This window comes from Capra hircus, chromosome 1 (genome assembly GCF_001704415.2).
Source record: "Capra hircus breed San Clemente chromosome 1, ASM170441v1, whole genome shotgun sequence".
NCBI classification, from domain to species: Eukaryota; Metazoa; Chordata; class Mammalia; order Artiodactyla; family Bovidae; genus Capra; species Capra hircus.
In genome coordinates this window covers 53,570,525-53,582,740 of record NC_030808.1, presented here as the reverse complement: position 1 = coordinate 53,582,740, position 12,216 = coordinate 53,570,525, and the positions used below count along the sequence as shown (strand labels likewise).

The 12,216-nt window shown below is 38.3% G+C and overlaps 1 protein-coding gene across 1 annotated transcript in view; it reads left to right on the top strand.

Moving 5' to 3' along the window:
• The window catches only part of MORC1 (MORC family CW-type zinc finger 1), a 153,369-nt gene extending 148,329 nt beyond the window's left edge, over positions 1 to 5,040 (top strand). Inside the window, exons 26-27 of the mRNA XM_018050048.1 lie at positions 1,914 to 2,108; positions 4,882 to 5,040. Coding sequence (XP_017905537.1) covers positions 1,914 to 2,108; positions 4,882 to 5,040 — 354 coding nt within the window. The remainder of the gene's footprint in view (positions 1 to 1,913; positions 2,109 to 4,881) is intronic.

Here is a 12,216-nt window from a genome sequence, read left to right as displayed (position 1 = left end):
GCTCTTTACTGTTTAGTTTCCTGTGGCATTGGAAATAAAGGTGCATGAAACCAGTTTTCATTTTTTTTTTTTTACGCTGAGGTTACATTCCAAAGGGAAAGATAGATAATACACACTTAAATAAGACATAAATAAATATCCAGTGTGATGTGCTGTAAAATAATTGTGCAAGCCCAGGGGATAGACAGTCTTGGTGTGTTGGGGAAGAGGAGGCTATTTCAGATACAGAGAGCAAGGAATATCTGAGCCATGTTTTAATACTGGTTGAGGCCAGGGAGGAGCCTTGTGTAGACCTGGAGCTGAATTTACTGAACAAAGAAAGCAGCAAGTGCAAGAGGGCCTGTGACAAGAGAGAGCTTGGTGTATACCAGGAAGATCGAGGGCTAGAGTTTAGGAAGTAAGGTAAGAAGAGGGAAAGCCAGGTCAAGGATTTCAGAGTCTTAATTCCTCATGCCCTCACACAAACATCCAGGCAATGTAAGTCTCTAAAACATCTAAGATTTCCTTACATGGCAATCTGAAGGCAAAATGAAGTCTTGCCTTTAATACCACACATGATATATGTGAGTGTATGTATGTGTGTAAACACGTGTATATATGGCCAATGTTTGCCACTTTGGAGTGGTATTTGGGTCCCCACTCCCAAATATCCCCTCAGTTAATAGCACATGGAAGTTTACCTTTGGGGATAAATTACTGATGTCAACCTAACTCAAATACCTTAAGTCAGGATTTTAATGCTCTTCAATTTAATGGAGACTCCTCACCCTCCTCTCAACTTTAGTAATATCTGTGCCTTACTTGGGGCACAGTCCATTTTCTCCCATAAGATATAATATTCACATACTTGTATTCTCCTATTCTATAGACTAGAAGGTTGTTGAGGGCAAAGACTGAACCCTGTATATCTCTTCATCACTATTATAAAATTCAGTGCCTTGAATTTAGGAAGTAGTCAGTGACTATTAAACAGAATTCAGTGTACTTAGGGATGTTTGTTTGTTTAAAGAATTTTATAGAAAAAGGAGAATTGTGTGTGAGGTCAAGGAGTACTGAAAGGAGATAACATGGACAGTGCTGGGAAAGAGCCTGCATGTGCAGAGTGTGGTGGAAAACAAACACGGCTACCTTACAATTTTCCTGGCAACCCAGCCTGTTAGAACACAGAAATCTCTTTATTGCAGAAGCATTCAAATGTTTGTCAAAACAGAATTTGCCCTATATCTCTGTTCTCAGAATACCCCCTGGCCTCCTCAGAATGTTGATACAGGCAATTAATGTCATTTTGAAATTGAAGCATTTGCTGCTCCATGCCTTCTCTCTGCCCTGTAAGTGTCTCAGGCATAATAAATATGAGCTCCGGAAAATCACCAAGGCTCTTGAGTCAGCAAAGGTCATACATGTTAGCAAATAACCATAGTCTTTCTATCATATTAAACAACCCAAGGAGAGTGACAAACTAGGAATTCCTCTTATTGTAGTGTCTATGTTTTTCAGATGCTACAGATTTGAGTCAGACAATACAGAATCTGTCTAGAAACCCCAAGTTGCTAGCTGTTCTGCTGTTGCTATGGAGAGGGGGCACAGGCACCTGTCCCTTTGTGCCCTGAAGAATATGGTGGCCCTGTTGGGAGAACAAATCCAACCGTTACTCAGTTTCTTCTTCATTTCAAAGCAAGGGTTTCTGAGCCAACCTTGGTGTGCCCTCTCATATTATAGTTACTAGATTGTTGTACATTTTTCCTCCTTTCTCTTCCTCTTCCATCAGATTGTCAGTTCCTTAAGGGATCAGTGTATCTTAAACGTAGACTACCCAGAGTACATACATATAGAGACAGATGTGTAGAATTGTGATATGAAGGGGAAAGTAACATTTTTAAAATATGCTAAAACTGTTTTAAAAACTTTCCCAGATCCGTGATGTTTACATGGTCCAATATGAAAAAAAACTAAAGACCAAAATTCAGTCTGTTATCTGCGACGCAAACCAAAGAGAAATGGTTAATGAAGTATCTCTCGGACAATGTGAAAAAAAAAGAAAACTTACTGAAGATAAACTGAATAAGCTTCGTGTAAAACTGGCAGTATTATTGCAGAAGCTTCAGCTGGTAAGTAGTGAAGTGTTGTTTGATTAGTAGGAACACATGCTGTGGAGAGAGCCCTGGGCTGACTTCCTCTCCTGATATCGTCGTCCACATACTGAGTGGACAGGTCACTTACTGTAGCCTTCACTCTCCCTAAGACCTGCAAATCACAAATAAATGAGCCTTAAAAGTACAAGTTAGAACATTGTTCAAAGGCCTATTATTTTTTCCCTTAAAAAAAATCAGAAGCTTTGGGCTGTTGATATATTTCAGTTATTCTGTCTTCTCATTAGCTTATTTCTGGTAGGAATTAAAAAAATTTTTTTTCAGACAACTGAAAAGATTTTAATTTTTATCCTAATATATAGGTTAAAAAATAGACTTTTCTAATCTTAGAGGCAAGGTTAGAGAAATCAGGAAATATCATGTAAGTATGAATTACTGTTCCTCTTGTTTTTATGTATTTAAATACATAAAGAACTGGGCTTCTGTGATAGATTGGGTCAGTAAGGAACAGTCTGCCTTTGATTACAGTATACAGAAATGCTGGGGAGAATCTATCAAAAATTCAAATATATATAGCCAATGTTGAAAAAGTCTCTCTGTAGATGCTAAAAATATAAATTCCAAAATCAGCAGTGAGCCCAGGAACTATGTCTGTGTTGCTCAGCTTTTCTCGGGGTGTAAACAAAGGTGGTTGAGTGGGACTCCTAGGAAAGATCCCTAAGAGGGGCTCAGAGAGCTTTGTGGAGGCCCTCGGGGCAGGTCTGTGTCTGGAGCAACTTGTCAGCGCACACTCAGCACCGCAGATCGTGTTGCTTCCCCAGCCCTGGGGGTGGACACCGGCACGCTTTTGGGGCTGCTTCACACCCAGCCTTTGGCTCAGATCATTGTCATGGTAACCTGGAAGATCCTTAGATATCATAAAACCTGCTTTAAAAATATACGGAACAGGGTCTGAAGGGGGAGAAAATTGTCTTGGGCTGCACAGAAAATTCTGACATCGGCTCTGAGTCTGGGACAGGAGACAGGTCCTTCCTGGGCCATGCAGGGTGAGAAGGCAGGAGCTGTCTCCCACAGAGAGTTCGGCCTGGAGCACGGCCTTGCTGGTGAACCAGGTCCACACACGGTAGGGTTCAGTGATGCTTGTTGTTTCCCTAGCAAGAAAAACTATAGAGACCAAAGTTCTTCATCACAGTAATAGAATACGGCTCTCTATCAAGAAAGTTCATAAAAACTATTGGGTCTCATAATAGCAAATCTGTTCAGCTAGGAAAAAAATTAATGAAAGATTAGTAGTTTACTCTTCTTTCTGTGTCAGACCCTAGGTTTCCTCATAACCAAAGTAATTATATCATCTCTAACTTAATTTGCTTTATTCACAAACTTTAGAAAAGAGGTGAAGGGCTTTAGCCACATTATGTGAAATGCTTTATCCAGTATTGCTGGAGAGGTGCTCAGAGGGCTCCTGCTTTCCCTAGTTGAAATTGCCATTTTCACTGCCTCTGCCTGAGCAACTACGATGGAATAGAGCAGAGACGAGAGGTTAAATGGACCTGGAGCAGTCTGTTGGGGCAACTCATAAAGAAGCTGAGGACAAGAACCAACCTGGAGTCCTAGGAGGAAGTCTGGCCTGCTGTGTAGAAAGCAGGAGCCAGGGAATTAGACCAGACTGAACAGGCTGAGAGCTGTTAGTGTCAGAAAGGGTCACACAGGGCTTGCCTCAGGGTCTGTGAATATTTTGAAACCCTAGTGAATATCAGCATCATGGAAACCCATCTGCAGAAACAGGGTCCTAGTTACAAAGCTGGGATGCAGTATAGTACAGACTTGTTAGAGGACTGAACAAGTCTAGGGCAAAAGGAACAAAGCAAACAACACATTTAATGGAACCAGATGAGGGATGGAGAGACTACCATAGTGCCAGATACTTGGAAGCAGTGATAACATCAGGATTATTCCCGAAAGGTCCTTCCTGAAAATTCTCCTATCCATAAGCTCAGTTGGAGAGCAAGTTGATCCTGTGGTTGGACCTGGGGGACTGTGATTTAGGGAAAGAGGGAGCATTTGTCCAACTGTTCATGGATCAAGAAACTCAGGAAAGGAGAGCTTGAGATTACCCCAATAGAGTACTGAGAGAAAGAGGCAGAGAAAGGGAAGCGGGGACAGATCAGGGCAGCAAGCCGAAGGCTATGGGGGAAGATGCTGCAGAGGAAAGAGGAGAAACAGAGAAGTCAGAATTTGCCTACCCATCTGTTTTGCCTCTAAGACTCAAAATTCATGAATTTTAAGATGGAAGTTCAGTTCAGTTCAGTCGCTCAGTCGTGTCCGACTCTTTGCGACCCCATGAATCGCAGCACGCCAGGCCTCCCTGTCCATCACCATCTCCCGGAGTTCACTCAGACTCACGTCCATCGAGTCCGTGATGCCATCCAGCCATCTCATCCTCAGTCACCCCTAAGAGGAGAGCCTATAACACACACACACAGACAAAAATGAGATGAGTAGGGGCTTTAGGAATATGACAAGTAATTAAATCAAAGGGGGAAAAAAAAGACCACAGTTAAACAACCTCCACTACAGAAGAAGAAGAAAAAGATCCAAGGTCCTAACCACTTGTGAACATAAAATGAGATTAAATGCAAAATCATTTCAAAAGGTTAAGAGCATTATTCAGATGCAAACTGGGTTTTGTTGCTACATGATTTGTAGGGAAGACTGGTCCAAGGTCACCCAGACAACCGGGCTCAACCTTGTAGCTTCTTCCCCAGTTGTGACCGCTGCTTCTCTTTTCCAGGGTGGTCCAGCCGGAGATCTGGAGCAGATTGATGCTTATTTAGAAGCTTTGCTGAAAGAAGATCATCTCCTTTTTCAGAAGGCTTTTGTAAATAAAGTGACTACAGATACAGGGCATCATCTCCTTTTAGAAAAAAAGGAAAATATTTCTCAAAATTAGAAGTCAGAAAAGGCATTCCCTTTTTTAAAATGCTAATAAGAAAGGAAGATTTTTTTAAAAGAGAAATCTCCTCTGTTCTTGTTATTGTAAAGTTCACCTTGTTTAATGGTAAGAAAATTTTGTATTTTAAAAATGGAGACTGAGTTATAATTTGCATATTTACCAGTTCTGTTCTGTAACTATTCCTGTTCTTTCAGAAACCATTTCCAGAGTTCTCTAATTCTCATGTGAGCTACTAAGAAAGATATGTCTTTTAGGCTTATATTTTGTTTTCACTAAAAAGATTGTAAAAGCATGGTTCTTAAGAGCAATACGCAAAGGACTACAGAATCACGTCCTTATGAAACTTCAGTTGAAAAAGAAAGACATTATACCCCTTCTCCACTACAGTCAGCACTCAGTAAAGCAGGTAATATACATTCCCAAAACAACTTTGAGATATATTTTATATGATAATTTTATTATTGAGTTACAGAAAGAAACAATCTTCTAGGTATAATGTGAATACATATTACACATATATGTAAGAATTGTACATTTTCCTTGATAACTTTTGTTTAGAAATGTTTGCAACTTTGGATAAAAGCAATAAAACATTTAATAGTTTGTGTAATTGTATAATTTTATTTTTATGTACACATATGTAGTACAATTGCTCCGTCGCGTCCGACTCTTTGCGACCCCACGGATGGTAGCCTACCAGGCTCCGCTGTCCATGGGATTTTCCAGGCAAAAATACTGGAGTGGGCTGCCGTTTCCTTCTCCAGCGGACCTTTCCAACCCAGGGACTAAACCCGGGTCTCCTGCATTGCAGACAGACGCTTTACCATCTGAGCCACCAGGGAAGCCCTGTGGTACAAAATTGAAAACAGGTGAAATGGAATATGGTGAAAGTTTTTACCACATTCTTGCCTTTAGCTGCTTAATTACTCTTCTTAAGAGGCATGCTTTTACAGTTACTTACGAATTCATCCAAAATCATTCAATGTATATAAAACTTCATAAATTATTATGTGGATATAAATATGGATGTAATAGCATCCAAAAATGCTGTTGTTTTTCTCCCACTTAATTTATCTTGCCATTTTCACTCCCTCTGCCTGAACAACTATGATGGAATAGAGCAGAGACGAGAGGTTAAATGGACCTGGCTCTTAATTTATCTTCAAGATCATTCCATATCAGAACTAGTACATGTAGGACTATCTCATCTTTAAACTGCTCCTTATTATTCCATTCTATAGGTACACCAAAATTTATTTTATGTAAATATACATTTTATGAGGGACATTTACAGTTTTCTTTTTTTCTCTTTTATAAGGCTTATGCTTTTCATTCTTTTTTAAATTAATTTTATTAAAAGTATAGTTGATTTACAATGTTTTATTAGTTTCTAGTGTACAGCAAAGTGATTCAGTTATACATATATATAATAGTTAGCATTTGTTAATCTCAAACTCCCAGTTCATTCCTTCCCCACCCCTCTCCTCCCTTGGCAACCATAAATCTGTTCTGTATGTCTGTAAGTCTGTTTCTGTTTCATAGGTAAATTCATATTTCAGGTCCCACCTATAAGTGATACATGGTATCTGTCCTTCTCTTTCTCACTTCCTTTGCTTAGTATGATAATCTCTTGGTCCATCCATGTTGCTGCAGTTGGCCTTGTTGCATTCTTTTATGGCTGAGTAATATTGTGTATATTTGTAGCACATCTTCTTTATCCAGTCATCTGTTGATAAACAAGTTGATTCCATGTCTTGGCTATTGCAAATAGTGCTGCTGTTAACACGGAGGTGTGTGTATCTTTTTGAATTATAGGTTTGTCCGAATATATGCCCAGGAATGGGATTGTTGGATCATATGGCAATTCTATTTTTAGTTTTTTTAAGGAATCTCCATTCTGTTTTCCATAATGGCTGCACCAATTTACATTCCCTCCAGCAGTGTAGGAGGATTCTCTTTTCTCCACACTCTCTCCAGCATTCACTCTTTAGTAATGGCTGTTCTGACTGGTGTGAGGTGGTACTTCATTGTAGTTTTGATTTGCATATCTCTAATAATCAGTGATGTTAAGTATCTTTTCGTGTGCCTACTGCCATCTGTATTTCTTCTTTGGATAAATGTCTATTTAGGTCTTCTGCCCATTTTTTGATTGGTTAATTTTTTTGCTGTTGTTGAGTTGTATGAGCTGTTTGTATATTTTGGAAATTAAGCCATTGTTAGTCACATAATTTGCAGATATTTTCTCCCAGTCCATAGGTTTTCTTTTTGTTTTGTTTATGGTTTCCTTTGCTCTTCAAAGGACTCCCTGATGGCTCAGACAGTAAAGTGTCTGCCTACAATGCGGGAGACCTGGGTTCGATCCCTGGGTCAGGAAGATCTTCTGGAGAAGGAAATGGCAACCCACTCCAGTACTCTTGCCTGGAAAATCCCATGAATGGAGGAGTGTGGTGGCCTACAGTCCATGGAGTTGCAAAGAGTCAAACACAACTGAGTGACTTCACTTCACTTCACTTTGCTCTGCAAAAGCTTATAACTATGATTAGGTCCCATTTGTTTATTTTTGCTTTTATTTCTATTGCATCTGGATTCTGACCTCAGAAAACATTGGTAAGATTTGTGTCAGAGAATGTTTTTCTTATGTTTTCTTCTAGAAGTTGTATTGTCTCATGTCTTATATTTAAGTCTTTAAGCCATTTTGAATTTATTTTTGTGTATGGTGTGAGGGTGTGTTCTAACTGCATTTATTGACATGCAGCCATTCAACTTTCCCAGCACCACTTTCTGAAGAGTGTCTTTTCTCCATTGTATATTCTTGCCTCCTTTGTCAAAGGTTAATTGACTGTAAATGTTTAGGCTTATTTCTGGGCTGTCTGTTCTGTTCCATTGATCCATATGTCTGTTTTTGTGCCAGTCCCACACTGTTTTGATTACTGTAGCTTTGTAGTATTGTCTGAATCTATGAGGTTATGCCTCCTACTTTATTCTTTTTCTTTAGGAATGCTTTGCCAATTCTGGGTCTTCTATGGTTCCATATAAATTTTAGGATTATTCTAGTTCTGTGAAAAATGTAATGGGTAATTTGATAAGGATTGTGTTAAATCTGTATGTTTCTTTGGGTAGTGTAGCCACTTTAACAATGTTAATTCTTCCAATCCAAGTGCATGGAATATCTTTCCATTTCTTTGAATCATCTTTAGTTTCCCTTATTAATATATTAGAGTTCTTAGCATATAAATCTTTCACCTCCTTGATCAAGTTTATTCCTAAATATTTTTGATGCAATTTTAAAAGGGATTTTTTTTTATATTCCCTTTCTGATATCTCATTGTTAGTATTCGTTCTTTTTTCCACATTTATATTTTCTCATCCTTTTGCATTTACATGCGCACAACAGTGAACATTCTTATAAGTATGTTCATTTCATATGTGTGTAATTGTACTTGTTAAATAAAATTTCAGAAGATGAATTGTTGGGTCAGAGTGTATGTACATTTTATATATTGCCTAATAGCACTTCATAAAAATTGTATTAATAAACACCCCCAACAATATATGAATGCCTATTTCCTCTCATCTTCACCAAAATCATGAATTATCAAACTCTCTTATATTGTTAATCAAATAGCTGAAAGTGATATATACTTGTAGCTTTAATACACATTTCTTATAAGTAAAACTGAGTGTTTTTTTGTGGTTAGAGTTCATTTGAATTTTAGAATTTGGCCTTTGTTCATTGTTCAACTTGGCTATATTTCCCTGCTAATTTATAGGAGCTATTTTTATATTTATATTAAATATTTTATATTTTTATATCTTTTATATGATGTGTATCACAAATATTTTATCACAGTTTTTCATTTTTTCATTTTTTATGGTGGTGTGAGTCCTGTGAAATTTTTGGTTTAATTTCATTTATGGCCTCTGGGTTTTTAGTCATATTTAGAGAGTACTTTTGAATGCTAACATTATAAAGAAAGTTTACCTTGCTTTCTCTAATAATTTTGATAATCATATTTCTAAATCTTTGATTAATCTAGAGTTTATTTTGATGTAAGGCTTAAGTTAGAAATCTGACTTTGTTGTGTATATTTCAAGATAGCCATAATAATGAACCAGAATTAACAAACGAATAATCAATCTTTTCCCCAGTGATCTGCAATACCATATCATTGCATGTTAATTTTCTATTTGTATTTGTGCTGAGTTCTAAAAAACAAAAATTTTCTATTTTCTCTATTGATCATTTCATCTTTTACTTTCTTGTTGGATCCATGTTGTTCTGCTGCTGCTGCTAAGTCGCTTCAGTCGTGTCTGACTCTGTGCGACCCCATAGACGGCAGCCCACCAGGCTCCCCCGTCCCTGGGATTCTCCAGGCAAGAACACTGGAGTGGGTTGCCATTTCCTTCTTCAATGCATGAAAGTGAAAAGTGAAAGTGAAGTCGCTCAGTCATGCCCGACTCTTAGCGACCCCATGGACTGCAGCCCACCAGGCTCCCCCGTCCCTGGGATTCTCCAGGCAAGGACACTGGAGCGGGTTGCCATTGCCTTCTCCATTGTTTTGCTAGGGCTAGTTAATAATTTTATTTTTTGAAATATTCCTTTGTATCCTTGCATGTGCAATTCTCATTCAAACTTAGAATGAGAATTATGTTTTCATCCAGTATTTACCCCTCAAGTTTTATTGGTATTTTGTTGTGTTTATAGTAATATTATAGTTAATATAGGGAGAATTGCTTATATATATATATATATATATATAATCTTTCTACTCAAGACCAAATAGGCTTTTCTGTTATGTTCAAGTCTTTTTCACTAGTAACCTATATTAGAATTTTAAATTTTTCTTCAACTACATCTAGCATATTATAGTTATATTTATTGTAATTAATTAGATTTATTATATGGCCTATTATAAATGAAATGTTTTTCCCCTTTATCTTTTGACTGGTTAATGTTTTATATAGCAAGATTTTTAGACATAAATGTTATATCCAGTGTAAGAATTCTTTTTATCTCAAGTAATCATTATACAGATTTTTTAAAGCGTAATTGGTATGACTGAGCACAGTTTCTGGATCTCAGGTCCTTACATTCTTGATCTCTCCAAAGTTTCCCTTCCATGAGGGATATTCTTGGCCCCTTAAAAACTTCATTATCTTCCTCTGGCATCATCAGTGTCCATTCTTCCTTTAATCTAAGAATTGGTGATTAATAAATGTTAATGGTGAGAAGTCAGTGCCTCTGAGCATTCTTCTGGCAGACATTTAGAAAGAGTCTGAAATGGGACTTCCTTAGAGAATGGTTTTTGAAAATTTTAACAGAGTATTCCTCATATTTCCTAACTGAATAATCCTCAGGGCTGAGTCCTCAGTATCTCAACTTCTTTTTACTCAGCATAAGAAATCTTATCTGCTTTAATGGTTTCAAGTAATACTTCCAAATAAGTCCTAAATTTCTATGACTTTATTGAACACCTATTATCTAACTCTAATTATACACTATAAATTTTCTATTGAAAGTCTACATCGATGTGTTTGAAAGAAAATTAATCATAACCTCCCTCTTCCTGTCAAGACAGTTCATTTAGACTCCAGAGGGGTTTTATAGTGAAGACTAAGGAATAGGGACTAAAGCAGTGACTAGATCTATGAACTGAGTCAGCATGGGGATTGGGGAAATAAAGTGGAGTAAGCTTAGGGGAGGAGATTCATCTTGGTACCAGATGACTCTAGGAGGAAAGAATGTAATTCTGTTACTCTTAAATATGGGTTGTAGCAAGATGGCTTGGGGACCACAGAGACAATTCACTTCCATTATTAGACCTTGGGTACAGTTTTTAGGCCCATTGGTTCAGCTTTGAAGTCCACTGGCAATTTGGGCTTGACTGGGACCAGATAAGCTCAGGGACCAGAGTGGGATAAAACTAGCAGCAGAGAGTATGGTAGATGCAGGTTTGAGAGACAAAAGAGACAAGAACAGAAAAGGGGGTAGAGGCAGTGGCAAGGAAGACACAATGCCGGAAGACACAGCTCACTATCTTCCTTTTTCTGCAGACTACGCTTTACAGCCATCACACCTAGAACTCTTCTTACCACTTATTCTTTACTTATTTCCCTCTCTTGTACATAGAATTTCTTTCATTTTAACAATACTCAGAATGTTTCATTTTTCCATGGCTTTAAACACATTCTTCATCTAAATTTATCTTCACAATATTCAGACGTGAGAAGGAAAACGTGCTGTGTGCTAAGTCACTCAGTTGTGTCCAACTCTTTATCACCCGTGAACTGTAACCCACCAGATTCCTCTGTCCATGACATTCTCCAGACAAGAATACTGGAGTGGGATGCTGTGTTCTCCTCCAAGGGATCTGCCTGACCCCGGGATCAAACCCGAGGCTCTTTCGTCTCCTGCCTGGGCAGGTGGGTCCTTTTCCACTCGTGCCAGCTGAGCACTGGTAGGAAACTGAAAGTGACTTCCCAGCCTGTACCAGGCCTCGGCAGTCCCTCAGCGGCCTCGCTCACGGTCGAGAAGGAAAGTACCCTTGATACTCATTCACTGATGAGAAACTTGAGTCTTACCGAAGTAATAGTTCCATGTAGTTAATAAGTGGTGAATAAAGCCTAGAACCCCCACTTCCTGATTGTAAGTTCCTTCCATTAAGCCCCACTGTACTACTCAATAATGTAGGGGTGTGTGTGTGTGTGTGTGTGTGTGTGTGTGTGTGTGTGTGTGTGTGAACATGCTCATTCATGTCTGACTCTTTGTGACCCCGTGGACTGTGCCCTCTAGGCTCCTCTGTCCATGGAATTTTCCACGCTAGAATACTGGAGTAGGTTGCCATTTCTTTCTCCAAATATAGGTGTAATTTATGGCTAACAATATGGCAAGGATTACCCTCAAATATTGTCTCTGTCCTTTACAGAAAAGTATTTATCTGAATGGTAGTAAGCAACAATCCTATCAGATACTAACCAATGACCTTGGTCTTAAAATTGTACAGATGAATTAATCTCACTGGCTTTCTATTCATATTTAGCCTATAGCTGTAAGAGGTTTAGAGGAGCTTTCTAGGAGCATATGTTAACCTCAAGTTTTAGTGAAGTGTGAGAGACTAAATTCAGAAAGACCTTACATGAAAATAGAGAAAAAGCTATAGACTGTGAATCAGG